This window comes from Callorhinus ursinus, unplaced genomic scaffold, assembly GCF_003265705.2.
Source record: "Callorhinus ursinus isolate GAN/ISIS: 27379988/994484 unplaced genomic scaffold, GSC_fseal_2.0 scaffold9, whole genome shotgun sequence".
Lineage (NCBI taxonomy): Eukaryota > Metazoa > Chordata > Mammalia > Carnivora > Otariidae > Callorhinus > Callorhinus ursinus.
The window spans coordinates 58,484,713-58,502,122 of record NW_027397071.1 but is presented as its reverse complement, the minus strand read 5'-3'; the positions used below and the strand labels follow the sequence as shown (position 1 = coordinate 58,502,122).

The 17,410-nt window shown below is 40.9% G+C and overlaps 1 protein-coding gene across 1 annotated transcript in view; it reads left to right on the top strand.

Moving 5' to 3' along the window:
- The window catches only part of TCEANC2 (transcription elongation factor A N-terminal and central domain containing 2), a 33,475-nt gene that overhangs the window by 8,981 nt on the left and 7,084 nt on the right, over positions 1-17,410 (top strand). The window contains exons 3-4 of the mRNA XM_025871691.2: positions 1,548-1,689; positions 16,340-16,533. Of these exons, the coding sequence (XP_025727476.1) occupies positions 1,548-1,689; positions 16,340-16,533 (336 nt within the window). The remainder of the gene's footprint in view (positions 1-1,547; positions 1,690-16,339; positions 16,534-17,410) is intronic.

The following is a 17,410-nucleotide window of genomic DNA, read 5'->3' as shown; positions in this document are numbered from 1 at the left end:
CCCTTAGAATTCTTCAGGGCAAAGGTGTGGGTACAGCAGAGAAAATGCTGGCTGGCCTGGAGTAGAAATAAAGGGCTTAGGTTCACAAGGATCCTTGGAAGGACAGTGACACCCCTATAGAAAGTGTGTAAAGTGGTTTGCCAAAAACCGGGGACTTGTAATCGGCTGGCTGGAAGAGGCCTGGCCAACATTACCAGAACTGCAGGTGAGGTCTCAACGATGGGAGCTCTTCAGGGAACCACAGAAGCATCCCAATACAAGAAAGGGTCAGCTTTACACATCTGCTGAGTCTAGAAAGCACACTAAAACCTGATTAGTGGAGTATCACAAAAGAAGGGAAGGCTTTCCCTGTCCCTTACCGCGCCTCTTCCCATCTTCAAACTTGGAAGGGTCAGAGGTCAAAGCAAACCAAGCAGATGGGGGAGCAAGGGAAGCAAAGATGGGGAGAGGAGTCAGACATCTCCCACCGTGGGCTGCTAGGCTGGAAGCAGACCCCAGCCAGGGAAGGGAATTGAGACTTTTTTTTTTTTTTAGTTGCTTTTTATTGAACTATAATCTGCATATGGAAAAGTGGACAAATCATGGGTGTACATTTTGACAGATTTTCACAAAGTGAACACACCTGTGTCACCAGTATCCAGATCAAGAAACATTACTGGAATCCCAGAAGCGCTCTGTGCCTTCTTCCTTTCCCTAACTGGGCCTACCTCCCCCAGGGTAGTAACCATGCAAGATAAGATTTCTTTTGGTAACTATAAAAGCAACTTTATTGTTTTATCTTTCATGTTAATTTTTTTTAATTCTTAGTCAAAATAATTTCACAATTACAGAACAGTTGCAAGATCACAAAGAACTTCCCCATCCCCTTCACCCAGATTCCTTGTTTATATTTTACACTTAATGCAAAGATGTGTATCAACTTTAAGTTGGTGATTTCTTTTAGAAACAGGAGAGGAATGAGTTTAGTGAAGGATGTAAGGAGACAAACTTTAGAATGTTTTGTTACTTTATGCAAAACAGCAAAATGTTAAGTTTTTCCAATTATAAATATTCTACCTTTTTATGTGTTTGAAGTTTTAAAATTTTTTTCAAATAAGAGAGTTTGAATTTTATCATCTAGGAAGTGGGGAGCTGTTGAAGAAAGCTTTTTATTGTTGAAATAAATATGCCTTTATGACTTCCTTGCTCTCTGTCCTTGCCTGTGAATTAAGACACTTAAGTGAGCTGTAGGGTTGATTCACCTTAGTATCGTTTTTCTTTTCTTCTCATCCTTATTGCCTCTCTCTGCTAAGTGCCCAGCGGTGTCTGACATGGTTAGATTAAAACTTGCACTTTTCCTAATAGATGTAACTCTCTTCCTGATTTGCAGTAAGCGGGACCTGCTTTTAAGCAATTACCCATCATTTGGGGCCATCATACACACTGTGCTTTGGTTCAGGTCATAATCAATAATTCATATGTCAATAGGAGCCCCATTAGCTCAGGTGAAAGCAGATGTTTTTCTAATGAAAATGTTCCATTTTCCAAATGACTTTTCTTTTTCCCAGAGAGTTGTGGTTATAGAAGACATAAAAAGATGGAAAACTATGTTGGAGTTTCCTGATCAGACCAGAGAGAATCTCGTTGAAGCTTTACGAGAATTAAAGAAGAAAATACCTTCCAGGGAAGTGTTAAAATCCACAAGGATAGGTATGTTCTTTCTGAATTTTATGAAAAGTGCTTATATTTTGTCTCCTTCCTTCATCTTTTTCTTCCTCCCTCAAACATTAAGTTGTTTATCATATCAGCACTTCTCAAACTATCTGTGATGAAGGACTGTTGTTTAAAAAATTCTCCATTGGTTGCAGACCAATATTTTTATGATATATAATAAAAATTGCCAGAAAAAGAAAATATACAAAATACATGCCCTGCTTTTTTGTTGTTGTTGTTAGATTCAACAGATACAGAATTACTCTGTCAAATTGCTTTCAAAGTTTCTAAATGCTTACTTCAGTTTCTGTACTTAACTCATGGCTTGGTAACCAACAGTGATCTAAGGATAACTTTTTGAGTGTGTTTTGCTGCTGGGTGTTCAGAAATGTCTGACACATGGTTTATGACCTCTAGGAACTTAGGGTTTGGTGGGAGAAACAAGCATGTAGACGATCAGGAGCAGAAAATACTGTAGGTTATAAACAAAAGCCTATAAATAATATCCTGGATGTCATTCTGATCTGTACAAAGTACGTGCTGGCACCGAGGACAGAGCAGTCACTTACATCTGGGGGATTCAGAAAAGGCTTCGTAGAAGAGAGGACATTTCAGCTAGATCTTGACGTTAAATCTGGGCTTTTCTGTCTTGAGTAGAAATAACTTGCAGAGTGTGGTTTGTAAAAACAAAATGATAGCAACATTTGCCGCTACATCATTTATTATAGCACTGAGATACTTAAAAGGTAAGTCAGGGACTTCGTTGAATTGCCACTTTAGTACAGTACACAACTGTGAATAATATTCGGGGAGGGCCAACATGTGTTCCTCAAGCTGCTCCCAACTCCCTAGGGAGCCCAAGGTAGTCATTCACAGCTGCTGTTGTTGGCCTCGCTAGTGCAACCATTGCCTTCTCTGCCTCCCCTTGACCTCTTGCGCATGAGAAGCAGAAGAGAGAGCAGCTTCAGACTGGTGCTAACAGCTGGCAAGAGCTATGTGAAATCCCCCGGAGGGCCCCCCAAGAGTCTGGAGAGTTGCACCCCTGTAATATAAACCAGAATCTGAGAAAATTAGATGCTTAAAGAACATAAAACCCTATCGTTATAGCCAAGGAGATTCTCCCATCTGCTGCTGGATTTTCTCTTTATAGGTTGTGGTCACTAGAGGGCAATAAGACCATTCATATGAGCCGGTAAGGTATCTCCACCAGTAGAGGGTACTAGTGATTAATATTTTATGACATGTATATATGTACATGTGTGTGGATGTTCATATTTCGGCACATTTCTGATTAGGTCTTAAATATCAATGGAATTGTCCTACAAATACAGAACAGATGATCATTTTAAAAAATATATTTCTGTTTGTGGGGCACCTGGTTGGCTCAGTCAGTAGAGCATGTGACTCTTGATCTTAGGGTTGTGAGTTCAATCCCCACTTTGGACATAGAGATTACTTTAAAAAAATTATTTCCATTTGTCCTTTAAGTACAGTTGTGAGTGTATTTTTAAGAATGTGTGTGTCTAATGTTCATAGATTTCAATTCAAGGATCATAATGAAACCATAACACTTGGTTTGACTTAGGAGGAGCTGGAACGTATCCAACTTTTGAGTCCTGACCCTACCCCAAGCCCTCCCTAAACCTGAGGTTGTATGGAATATAGGGGTTTCTTGGTTCCTTTGTAGTTACTTCAGTTGCTAGGGCTGAAGATTCATTTGGATCACTGCCTGAGAATGTTTACATTCTTCCACCTTTAGCCTCCTGCCTGTCCCTATCCTGTGGGCTATAAGGGACACATATTTATGGACTACTTTCTTTGTGCTTGGAACTGTGTTGGCGTAATAATGAAGGAGACAGATATTGTCCCTACCTTTTTGGATCCTGCAGTCTAATGGAAGGACAGACAGTTTAACAAGACTTTATCATACAGTGTGATGAGTGCTCTGATGATGGGTAGAAGCTAGCCAACAGAGTATACGCGTTGGAAGTAGAGAAGAAGGTGTTGAAGAACATGTTAGGCAGTGGATAACATCACGTGAGCTGTATGGAGGGCTGAAGGTGGGGGAGAACATGATGCATTCCAGAAACTAGAAGTTTGGTGTGTTTGAAATGTAATAAGCTGGAAAGAGTGTGGCAAGAAGTGAAACTGGAGAGACAATCTTGACCAGATGGAGAAGGCTCTTTGTAAGTCTGCTTGGTCTTAGTGTGTGTATTAGTTATCTACCCCTGGGTAAAAATTCCCCCCAAATTTAGCAGCTTAAGTATTTGTTATCTCACATAGTTTTTCTGAGGGTCAGGAATCTGGAGGCTGCTTATTTGGGTGGTTCTAATTCACGGTCTCTAAAGAGGTTACAGTCAAGCTGTTGGCTGGGGCTGTAGTCATCTGAAAGCTTCACGAGGGCTTGAACATCTCAAAATGGCTCACTCACAGGACTGCTGGTAGGAAGCCTCCGTTCTTCATCATGTGGGCCTCTCCTTATAGCTGCTCATGACATGGCAGCTGACTTTCCCCAGAACAAGTGATCCAAGAGAGAACAACCAAGATGGAGGCCACAGTGTCTTTCATAACCTAATCTTGGAAGTGGCATGCTGTCACTTCTGTCATATTCTGTTGCTCACACAGACCAACCCAGGTAAAATCTGGGGGGGCAACTGCATACAGGTTATGAATACCAAAAGGTAAGGATCATTGGAGGTTATTAGTAGACTGGCTACTGTAGCACATATTTCTCAGATATTTTACTTCCCGGATCTGCAGATTTATGTTCATTTATAGAAATTTTACAGCCATTATCTCATCAAAAGTGGCTCTCTCTCATTCTCACTATTCCTTCATTTTGGGATTCTACAGTTAGAAGTATGTTAAGCCTTTTATTTTCCAAACCCCTTAGCTTATCAGTCATCATCCTATCTCCTTAATCTCACAGAATTCCAGGAAATTTCTTCAGATATATTATCTTCCAAGTCATTAATTCTCTCTCCAGCTCACTCTAATCTGCTGTTCAGCCTGTTGATGGAGTTTCTTTGTTTCAAAGCCATTTTACATTTTTACAAGTTTTCCCCCCAAATCTGTCTCTTTTCAATAGTATTTGTACATCCTTGTCATTGTGCCTTTTATTTCTTTATTTTTTAAAGGTTTATTTACTTATTTGAGAGAGAGAAAGTGAGAGCCTGCGTGCACAAGTGGGGGAAGGGCAGGAAGAGGGAGAAAGAGAATCCTCAAGTATACTACCTGCTGAACATGGAGCCCAACACGGGGGCTTGATCCCAGGACCCTGAGGTCATGACCTGAGCCAAAGTAGACACTTAACCCACTGAGCCACCCAAGCGCCCCTGTGCCTTTTATTTCTTTAAGTATTAATATATGGTTCTTTTGTATTCTTCATCTGACTATTCTAGTACTTGTAGTCCTTGAGGATTTACATCTTTGTTTCTTCTGACTCTCATAGTGCTTGCCTTTCCATGTGCTCGTTGATTTTTAATTGTGAGCTCATTTTTTTTCTTTTAATCTATGGGAATTCTGTCAGGTTAGGTTGGAGCTTCCCTCTAGAGGGGATTAACTTTTTTTTAGTTTCTGCCAGTAGTCAAGGGCCACTTCTGACCTGGAATACTTTAGCATACCTTGCAAGGATCCCAGCTCAGTATCAAGAGTCCCATGATTAGTTCTCCCACTTCACCACTGGCCCAAAGTTAAGTGTTTCAGCAGCATTGCTGTTAACATCACCCCTTAGGATAACCCTACTCCTTTAGCCTCTGCTTACGTTTTTGGAGGAGGGAATGAGGTGACTTTTATCCAGAATCTAGTTTATTGCAGTGCAAGGGTAACTTTAGTCCACCATAAAGCCTGACATCTTAAGGGTAATAGGTGGTTGTTATTGAAGGGTTTTGAGTAGAGGACTGACATATTCAGATTTGCATTTTAGAAAAATCTGTCTACCATGTGGGAAAAATGTTGGAAAGAAGCAAACCTAGAGTCAGGAGGCCTGGTTAAGAAGCAATTAAAATGTCTAGGTGAGAAGTGAGAGCAGCCTGGATGGGATAATCATCATGGGGATGGAGCCATGTGCTTGGGATCAAGAGATGTAAATGGAATAAAATCCAAAGGACATAGACATTGATTGGATGTTGGGAATGAAGATAAAGAAATGAAGGTTGAGGCCCAGATTTCTAATGTGGGCAAATTGGTGGATGGCAGTACTGCTTATTACCATAGACGTGGGGGCAATAATAAGTTCAATTTTAGACTTTACTGTATTTGACATACTGTGGAACATCCAAGTGGAAATGTCTAACAAGACATTGGACGTACAAGACCGCAGCTAAGGAGAGACCACAGCTAAGGAGAGACCGTAAATACCTATTTGAGAGTCATTATCGGCATATAGTTAGAAATTGAGGCAATAGAAATGGGTAAGCTTGTTCAGGGAGAATGTATAAGAAAAGCTAAGAGCCAAGTCCCAAATCCTGAGGCACACCAATCTTGAAGAGACTTGTATAAGGAAACTGAGAAGGTATGACCAGAGAAACAGAAGGGAAACAGGAGGGAATGCTGTCATGCAGTGGAAAGGAGTAGGGTATTTGCCGGGGGGGGGCAGCGGCAGAGGTCAGCATGTCAATTGGTGTCAAAGGGCCAAATAAGTGAAATCTAGAAATTGCATTTTGGATTTTGCAAAGTAAGGTCATTAACGATTTTGGTAAGGACAGTTTCAAAGGCAAGGTTAGGAGCAGAAGCTTGAAGAGAGAGGAGGAGGGTAAGAAAATGAAACTGACAGTAGATAACTTTCAAGAAGTTTTGTGTTGAAAGAAAAGAGAGAGGCAGCAGTATCAGAAAGGGAATGTGGAATGGAAGAAAGTTCTGATTTTTGGAAGAAGGGAGACTCTGACCTGCTGAGTGACAGGCTCTCAGAGGGACCTTGTCTGAGAGAATGGACTGGCTTCAGTAAGGCCTGACTGAGGAGGTGAGAGGGAATGGGGACGCCAACATGCCTTTCTCTGTGTTGTCCTCTCCTCCGGCGCATTTCGTCTGCCTTCAGACTCTTTAATTGTCTGCCACCTTTTCCAGCCACCTGTTTCTCTTTTATAGCCACATTCCTTTAAAAATGATTGATACTCACAACTCCCATTCCTGCCCCTCCCGCTCCTTCATTAAACTCTGTTCTGGCTTCTCCCACACCACTGTTCTTCCCTCACGGGACACGAGTGATTTCTTTCTAACCAAATCCAATAGTCTTGTCTCATTTCTCATCTTCCCAGAACTGTGAACTTGAGACCATTGATTTACTCTCTTTTCTGTTGACATAAGTGACACTGAACTTGTTCCCAATTCTATTTTTTTATATATATGTTTATATATATATATGTTTTTATATGTCTATTTCTTTTTTATGTGTTTTTATCTGAGTTTATAATGACTCATTTATTTGCTTCTTTGTTTTTTATTTGCTAACTAGCAACTCTATGTCCGCAGGACACTGCTCTTTTATTCACCAGTGCATTTCAAGCATTAGTGTGGCATATAGCATCAGCTCAGGATATACTGATCAAATCAGTGAAAATGACAAGGACAAAGATTTTCTCCATGGCTCTTTCTGCCTTTATATATCCTGCTTCTTGCCTTTCTCTGTTTCTTCCTTCTTGTCCCTGTCCCCTAACAGAGGGTGCTGTTCCATAAATCTCAGACCTCAGTCAGCTGCTTTAGAAGTACTTAACCAGAGAGCTTGTCCACTTCTGCAGTTTAACTGAGGTGACTTAATTCAGGTGAATCTTGGATACACATCTCCTGTCCTCATTAATTTTTGAATCTTAGACTTTTAGAAATGTTCTGATTTATATTCCTGCTACTTTCATAAAGTATTACTAATTTAATAGGTAAAAATAGCATCTTGTTTTCATTTGCTGCATAGAATGGTTTTCTGTGTTTATTGGCACTTTATCCTTTTTTGTGAACTGTTTGTATTACTTGTCCATTTACTGTTGAGATCTTACCATTTTTGTTATCTCTTTCTGAAATCTATAAAGTCAATGTCATAACGCTTTTAAATCTTAGCTACTTCAACTTATAAACAAAGAAACTCTGGCCCAGAGAGATAAAGTGACTTATCCAGGGCCACTTAGTGAGGTTAGCACCAGAAATGTAATGAGAGCCCAGGTCTCTTGGGGCAGGGTTCTTTCCTGGTTAGCGGACAGACTGCCATTGTGCCCTGGACCCCAGCCATATGTGCCTTTATTTTATCAGAGCATTTCTCTGGGTTCTGCCATCTGCTCAAACTCACCTCTTTTAAGTCAGAATTTCGTGCCTTTTCTTATGTACCCCAAATGGGAGTTTTCTCCTAGTATCGCCATTTTAGTCAACATCCCTATGATTTTCCTCTGACATAAACTCTTTAGGTAGAAATGTCCAACAGGGAGCTGGAGCCGTGGGATTGAAGTGCAGATGAGAGATTTAAGACCAACAATATGTATTTGGAAGTCATCTGCCCAGAAGCATTTGCTTACAATCACTCAAGTGGTTGAATTCTCTGAATAAAAGTAAAAGAAAAGGCTAAAGGATTGAACCTGAGAGAATGTCTGTTGGGGGGAAATGGGAGGAAGAGGAGCCAGTGAAGAGACAGAGGGAGTGTAATTAAAGAGGAAGAGGGAGAGAGGCAGGGCAGTACAATGACATGCAGACTCAGGAGGAGAATGTTTTAAGAGGCAGAAGAAATGTGTGACCCCACTTTTCTCAAGTGGTCTGGGAAGTCAAGGGCTGGCTGGGCAAAAGCCTTTGGACCTGCCACTGAATTAAGGGCTCTGTGTCTAGGTACCTTTATTATAGAGGAAATAAGTGGGCAAGTGGTATGGGGTAAATGTCTGGTAAGGCAGTGGAGTCAGGCCTTGCCCTCTTAACCTGGTGAGTAAGCATGCCCCCCTTTTGCAATACTGTACATAGGAGTATAATGGGGAAAATTATATGTCCATCCTATTGATCTGATTTCAGAGATGTCTTATTTTCATTTATGACTGGTTAACAACGGCAAAAAACCCTATACTCACAAAGTACTTTCCCATCTATGATCTCATTTGATCCAGATAACCATTGTGTGAGGGAAATGTTACGATTTTCTCCATTTTACAGATGGGAAAACGAAGGCTTAAAGAGTTTGAAGTAATTTGCCCTTGGTCAGAAAACCAAATAATAAGTGACAAAGCTATGATGTACTTATACCATGTCATGTCACCTCTTGAAACCTAAAGGTGCATCTTTGTCCATGGTAAACTCTTGCTTGCCCTCAAGACCCAGATGAAACGCAGTCTTCTAATCTGAAGCTAAAAATGTTTGTTGAATGAATAAATGAGTTAGTGAGTGGATGGATGAATGGGTTTGTGATTTAACTTGCTCAAGGTTATGGAATAAGTTAGTGGCAACGACCTTTCAGATGGCCTTTTCTTTTTAAGTTGTCCCATAGATTGTCATTGCTTCAGCAATCTTGAACTACTTATAGATTCCTGTATTCATTTTCTTTTGAATAATGCCCTGACAAATTGCCACAAAATTAGTGGTTTAAAACCTTGAAACACAGATTTATTATCTTACGGATTTATAGGTCAGAAGACAGGTCTCATTGGGCTAAAATCAAGGTGTTGGCAAGGCTACTTTCCTTCCTGGATGCTCTAGGGAAGAATCTGTTCCCTTCCTTTTCCAGTTTCTAGAAACACTGCATTCCATGGCTCATGGTTCCCTTCCATTATCTGCAGAGCTGGCAGTGGTGGGTCGAATTCTTATATCTTACCTCTCCCACACGAGCCTTCTGTCTCTTCTACTTTTAAAGACCTGTGTGATTAGATTGGGCCCACTTAGATAATTCAGGTTAATCTTCCCATCTCAGGGTCCTTAACCTTAATCTTGTCAAGGTCCCATTTTCTATGTAAGGTAACATAATCACAGGTTCTGAGGATTGGGGCATGGACATCCTTGGGGATCATTATTTTGCTTACTACAACCCTTAAATTATGCCATGCTATTTCAGGTTCTGTCTTCTCCTTTACTGTGCTGCTTGTGTGAGTCCTGTCTTCTTGAATCATTGTCAAGACTCAGGACAAGAATTGCTTCTTTTCATGGTGTTCTGTGGCTGTTTTGTCAGCTGAATTGACTCCTCTGTCCTTTGACCCTCCCTGGAGTACCCCTTCAATACTATCTTAGGATCCTGGACCTACCTGTAACACTTTTGTGTATTTTGTTTTGTTTGGGTGTCTTCTCTATGCTTAGACCTACCTGGAGCTCCTTGGGTACAGGATTGTCTTGCTCAACATTCTATCCCAGTGTCTAGCACAAGGCCTGGTACATACTTTGTATTTGGTAATGTTTGTCAGATGAGCAAAAGACTGCTACCTGCAGGGAATTCATCTTATCAGTGTGCTGGGATGCAGAAACCCTCTGCCCTTAAACCTAGGGGACTTGACTTAGATCATAAGACCAGCCAGTGGCACTGCTTGCTTTAAAACATAAACCTCATGGAGCAGATAATGACTTTGCAGATCATTAACTTCCTTGATGTAGCTACTGACCAACTTGTGACCTTGGGGAAAGGTCACAGAGCCTCATATTTTTTCATCTCAGTCAGCTAGAGGTAGGACTGTATGATCCAGGAGCACAAGTACAGGGTTAAAGCATGAGCTCTGGAGCACTGCCTACATTGGCGACCTGGTCCTATTTCTTACTTGCCATGTCCTGCAAGTCACTGAATTTCCAGGTCCTTGGGTTCTTTACCTGTAAAATGGGGAATCGTAACAGCCCCTACCTGTTCCGAGGCTTAAACGAGTTAAGGTAGGTAGAGCATTTAGCACAGTGGCTAACTGTTGTTATTGTTAGCATGAAATTCCCTCTCTGATCTAAAATTTATCATTTTGTCTTGCTTTTGTTTTTTTTGTTTTTTTGTTTTTTCTAGAAGAGGATTTCCTAGACATCCCCTCTTTTTCTCTTTTCCTGCCCCAGACCAACTGCCTTTCCTGCTATCACCTGCTCGCAGACAGATCTTGCATTCTCCTGGGCTCCCTTACAGTACTGCCCTTCCTGGGAGGACTTCACTGGTTTCGCAGCATCTCCTGACCAGTCTGGGTAGAGGTCCTGTGGGGCATCTGTGAGGTGACCCCACTACCCTGGCCTGAGAGGTGAAGCCTTCTGCCCTTTGGCCATCTCTCAAGACCTGTGCTCTTCTGATTGGGGAACAGCAAGAAGTTGAACAGCATTATCTCAGGAGAGCTTTACTGAGCACTCCCTGCAAGCCAGTCCCAGGGAATTAGGCGTTAAGTGTGTAGGCTCTGGATGGAGTCAGGCTGTGTGTGTTCAGATCCTGGCTTAACACTTAGTAGCTGTGAAATGTTGGGCAGGTTACTTTGCCGAGCTTCATTTTCTCATTTGTAAAGGGAGATATAATAATAGTATTTAATTCACTGTTTAGTTATAAAAATTAAATGGGATAATTCACATACAATCTGGAGTAGTAAGCAGGAAGAATTCTTAACAATGAATTAGATACTTTTCATTTTCCCAGCGCCTTTGGATTCAGTTCTTTTTAGTATAGTTCCATTATTTTGTTTGCAGTTGTGTGATTTTCCCAATCAACTGCATCCATATTCAAATGTTAGTGCAAAAGCAGTTTGAAAGCCAAATGTAAATGGTTTTTATTTAACTATTTGATTCAGTTCAGCAAACATTTATTGATTGTTCTGTGCTAGGCACCACCAGGAACTAGGACTATAACTTGGGAGTAAGGTATGGGGTTCTGCCCTCAAGACGTTTATAGTTTAGAGGGTCAGGTGGGCATTTAAACATTCTAGGCAGAGGGAACAGTGTGAGCTAAGGCACAGAAATGTAAGAAGTCCAGACAGCCTGACCTGAAACAAGGGCCTGCAAGTTGCTCTCCATGACTAGAACTTAGTCCATGAAGGCAAAGGGGCAGAAGGGCTGGGGGTGACCGGAGGGAGGAAAGGAGGTAACAAGGTGAGAGGTAAGCCCAAAGAGCTTCCAGGTTATTGAGAGCTTGAATGTTATACTTAGGAATTAATTTGAGGGCAGTGGAGAGAGCCCTTGAAGGGCTTTTGCTAAGGGGGGTAATGAGATCAAATTGTGTTTTTGAAGATTTATTTATTTGAGAGAGAGAGAGAGAGTCGGGGGAGGGGCAGAGGGAGAGAATCTTCAAGCAGACTCCCCGCTGAGCATGGAGCCTGACGCCAGCTCAATCTCAGGGCCCTGGGATCATGACCTGAGCCAAAACCAAGAGGCAGATGCTTAACTACTGAGCCACACAGGCATGCCTCAAATTGTGGTTTTCAAAGGTTATTTTGACTTGAGTAATAAGGATGAGTTGGAGAAGGCTGGACTGGCGATGAAGATTGGTTAGTACGTCTCTGCAGTAAACCTGCAGAGAGGTGGTGAGGACCTGAATTAGGGTAGCAGTGAGGAGGAGAGGGAGGTGAGGAGGAAAAGGGAAAGATATAAAAAATGTTAAAGAGCCTGAAATGATGGGTGAATGGTGGTGCCACTGTGTGACATGAAGTACAGGAGGAGAGACTGAGGGGGAAAATAATGAGTTCCATTCCCCATTTTAGAAGTGTTGAGTTACTTAATCATAGGAAACAAACTGAGGGTTGCTTCAGATTGGGGGATGGGGTAACTGGGTGATGGGCATTCAGGAGGGCACGTGATGTAATGAGCACTGTGTGTTATATACAACTGATGAATCACTGAACTCTACTTCTGAAACAATATACTATATGTTAATTAATTGAATTTAAATAAATTTTTAAAAAAGCGTTGAGGTACTTGCAAAAGAAGCAGGTGGAGGTGTCCACTAGGGGACTGGATGTTTGGGTCTTGTGCTCAGTGAGAGCCTTTGGGCTAGAGATATGTATTTAGGAGTCATCTGCTTGCAGATGGTAGTTGGACCACAGGAATGGGTAAGATTACTCAGGGAGAGCAGGTGGAGAAAGAAGAGAAGAGGCCAAGGACAATGCCCCCCAGCTCAGGTTCACCAATAATTAAAGGTTAGGTAAGACATATGCAGCCAGCAGAAGAGAGAGAAAGAACAGTAACAGGTGGTGTCCCAAAAAGCGGTGGAAGAGAGTATTTCGGAAGACAAAGCAGCATCAGAGGTCACAGAGGGAACAAGTAACATCAGGGTGGAGAAGATCCACTGGATTTGACAGCAGAAGGACTCTGTTGGAGGGACTTCCGCATCTTCATTTCTCACATATAAGGCTGGATCAACAGTGTCTTCTTGGAGAGAGAAAAGGATAAGAAGGGGAACGCATGGAAGGGAAGGATCTGTATTTGGAAAAATCTGAATGCACCTCTGTTACAGCACAGCCCGTGCTGTTAGGATTGCTTACAGGTTGAGCCATTCCATGCGACGGAGCTGAGCTGCACAGATGCGTGGAGTCCTACTACTCAGAGGAGACCCCGGTTAATAATTTCATTATAAATTCTTTAGACTTTTCTCTCTGCATATAAACAAGTATATGTGCTTATATGTATACACAAATATAATTTTAAAAGTAAATATTGGCTCATTCTGTGCGTGCTCTTTGGAGAACCTGAATAAAGTAATCATCTTTCCATGTTACTACATGTAGAGCTGTTCCAGTCTTTTATGGCTGCGAAGTAGTCATTGTTCAAGTGAACTGTAATTTATTTAACCAGTTGGACACTTAATGATGGACTTTTAATTGTTTCTTGCTTTTCACTCTCACAAACAGTACTGTAAGGTATTTTTGTACACATTTCTGTGCACCCTTTGGCAGGGTGAGTATACGTCAAATCCCAGGGACTGTGTCTTACTCGAATCTCTTTGTACTAATCTTTCTATCTTACGGTACATTTTCACCTTTCATCTGCATTTCCTCCTATACTTTGGTAAAAAGATGTTATTCTTCATATGGGTCTCTGATTCCACCAACATTTACTGCATACCCACTCTCCCGAGCCCTACCTCCTGCCACTGTGTTCTCTGCTGGAGAGACAAAGATGAACATATCACAGCTCTTGCCCTCCAGCTCTCTTTGGTGGGCAAGAGAGGTAGCTGATCAGATAATTACAACTAATTATAACAACTGTTGTAAGGGACAGAAGCACAGGGTGCTGAGGAAGCACAGAGGAGGAGGAGGAGAGGCACCGACCCAAGACAGGGGCTATTAAGGAGGACTCGCTAGAGTAGGGGACTCCTAGACTGAGTCTTAAAGGCAGAATGGAAACTAACCAGATAAAAAGGGAAGCAAGGGTGTTCTAGGCAGACAGAAGGTTCACTGGAAAGTAGGTGGGAGGGGACAGATTGTGAAGGGACTTGTGTGATAAGATACGAGTTTGGGTACAGCACTGAAAGATTTACATGGAGGCGTGAAATGGTCAGATTTATGTTTTAGAAAAAATATCTCTAAAACAGGAAATAAGTTTTTTTTTCAAAGATTTTATTTATTTATTTGAGAGAGAGAATGAGAGAGAGAGAGAGAGAGAGAGAGAGAGCATGAGAGGGGAGAGGGTCAGAGGGAGAAGCAGACTCCCCGCTGAGCAGGGAGCCCAATGTGGGACTCGATCCCGGGACTCCAGGATCATGACCCGAGCCGAAGGCAGTCGCTCAACCCACTGAGCCACCCAGGTGCCCGGAAATAATTAAGTTCTAAAAAGGCCACGCTGGCTGCACTGTGGGAGATGCCATTAAAGGGTTCCAGACTTAGGCAGAGAGGCCAGTCAGGGCTGTTGGGAGTGAACTGGAGGCAACATGCCCAAATGTTACTTAACATTAACATACATGTTGATGTATTGTTACGGGGTTTATGGTTTTTACTCACGTAAGCAGGACTTTTCCCTACTGTATTCAGACTGGTTATTGCAGACATAAGAAAGCTATTGATTTTTTTTTTAAATATATCTAATACTTCTCTCCTTTTTAAGTTCTTAATTCTAAGTGTTGAGTTGATTTCTTGGGCGTTTCTATGTAGTTGTCTCTGTCTGGGTACGTCTGCGTATTGGTGTGTTTGGTCCTTTTCCTCTTTTTCCATTTTTATTATGCAAATCTGAAACCTACATAAAAATAAAGAAAATAATAGAACACACCCCCATATGCTTCACCCGGATTCAGTAGCTATTAAGATTTGGTCCCACTTACTTTACCATTTCCAGTTTTGTGTTTTTGTGCTGTTGCTTAAGTATTTTAAAGCAGAATCCCAGACCTTATTCTTTCAGCTCTGCATACTTCAGTATGCATCTCCAAAAATACAGGTATTTTCTTACATAACAGTGCCATTATCATTCTTAACAAACAGTAATTTCTTGGTATAATTTAATATCTAGTGTAAATTCATATTCCTTGTGTATCTCAAAATCTCTTTTAATGGTTGATTTGTTGCAGTGAGGATTGGAATCACACATCGCATTTGGTAGCTTGAACTCCAAAGACTCTTAATCTATAGCGGTCCATAACCTTACTCCCTTAAAAAAAAAAAAAGCCATCAACAAATGAATAAACAAATGAAAAACAGAATCAGATCTGTAAACACAAGAGTATAAACTGAGGGCTGCCAGAGGGAAGGGGAGTGGGGGCTGGGCAAAATGGGTGAAGGGAAGAGGGGGATACAGGCTTCCATTATGGAAGGAATAAGTCACAGAAATAAAAGACACAGCAGAAGGAGTATAGTGAATGGGATTGTCATAGTGTTGTATGGTGACAGATGGTAGCTACACTTGTGAGCATAGCATAATGTAAAAACTTGTCGAATCACTGTTATACACCTGAAACTGATGTAACATTGTGTGTCAGCTACACTCAGATAAAAACTTAAGTATAAAATAAATTTTTTTAAAAAATGCCAATGACTATTGAAGAAATCAGGTCTGTGGTCCTACAGAATGTCTCACATTCTGGCTGTGTCTTTTTCCTCATGTTATAATTTAACTCATTCCTCTGTCTCATATTTTCTACAAACCAGAGGTTAGCTTTGAATGGTTGGATTCTGGTTCCTCGTTTTCTCTGGGAGGAGGATTGCAAGACTATGCATAGGTAGGGCTGTGAAGTGCCACCTCTTTCTGAGAGTACCATGCTTACGGGTGCTAAGATTTATGAGTGGTTCAGGTGATGACAGCTCATCCCTCCATTATAAATTTCTCCATCAACCTTTCATTGAATGAGTTCATCCCCTGATGCTTGTCACCCAAATGAATTATTTCATCATGGGCTATGAAATGTTTAAAAATTCTGTCAATCTTTTCACACTTATTAGCTGAGTAAAGAACATTCCCTCAATTAAGTAGGGCTATTTGGTTGTTCTGAAATATAATATGTACCAAAAAGACAAGATAAATGCTTAATTCATTTTCTCTTATTGCAATTTTTGAACGAAGGAGTTGGTACTTTAATTGTTCCATTTTAAGTATCTATTGATCATACTTCTGTTTTATGACTTATTGCATTGGCTAGTCCAGTGATTCTCCTGCTATGGTTATCTGGTTTTCTCAGCCTTTGAGAAATGGGTCTTCATTTGCACAAGAGCCTTTACCTTTATATTCTTAGGTATGTGAATGACTTTCTACATACCACACGTCAGCCTGTCTAGTCCTGTACTTTTCAAAAGAAAACAGAACCACCTTTCCCTTGGTTTCTCCTTTCTTCTTCCAGGTCACACTGTGAACAAGATGCGTCAGCACTCAGATCCAGAAGTGGCTTGTCTTGCCAGAGAAGTTTACACTGAGTGGAGAACTTTCATTGAAAAACATTTAGACAGACCTTCTATTGAAGTGCGAAGTGACCCCAAAACTGAAACATTCAGGAAAAATGCCCAGAAGTTACTCTCAGAAGCCTTGGAATTAGAGGTAATGTCCTGGTTGGAGTGTGATTCTCTCAGTCAAATGAGCCTCACATTTTCATAAATCTTCCGTAGTCTTAGTGCTCTAGCTTTATTCTAACTGGGTTTTCTTTAAGCATTTGTAAGTATTCTGGGAGATAGTATTATAGAAAGATTGCAGGCTTTGGAGCAAGACCTGGATTAAAACCCTGGCTCTAGTATGTACTGGTTTTGTCACTTTAGGTAAATCCCTGAACATTTCTGAGACTTGTTTTTTTTATCTGTAAAATGAGTATTATAATTCCTACCACCTGTAATTATTGGAAAGATTAAATGAAACAGTTATACAAAGGAATAGTAGAGTATGTGGTGATTAGAAGTGACTTAATGAGTGTGGTTCTTTCCTGTTTAAAATTCTTCCCCTTCCCACCGAAACAAAACTTCTGGCCTGGATTGTGCTATGGCATATCAGTGGCAAAATAAGTAGGTGTCTGTTGGAAAGACTCTACTCCCCCATTTTTTGTCAGTGCTCATACCTTTAGTTCCAAGACGCATAATCAGTTGGCTAGACATAATCTCTATCGTCTTCACAGCTCACAGTTCACATTAGTGGTTTGAGGTACATGTGCTAGAAGAAGGATTTTTGCTCATTAACAATGATATTAATCATCATAAACAAATCTTATAGGTCAGTTAATATTCTAGAAAAATCAGACATAACATCCATAGTTTTTCCTCTTCAGGTATCCCTATTAAAGTATCCTTAAAAAATAATTTAATATTATTAACAAAAGAAACAATTTCAAAAGTCTAGGTTTAAGTGCTAGAACTGTCACTGCATTCTCTGAAAAAATATTTTAACCTTTCTGTCTCAATTAGGCATCTACACAAGAAAGGTAAATGGA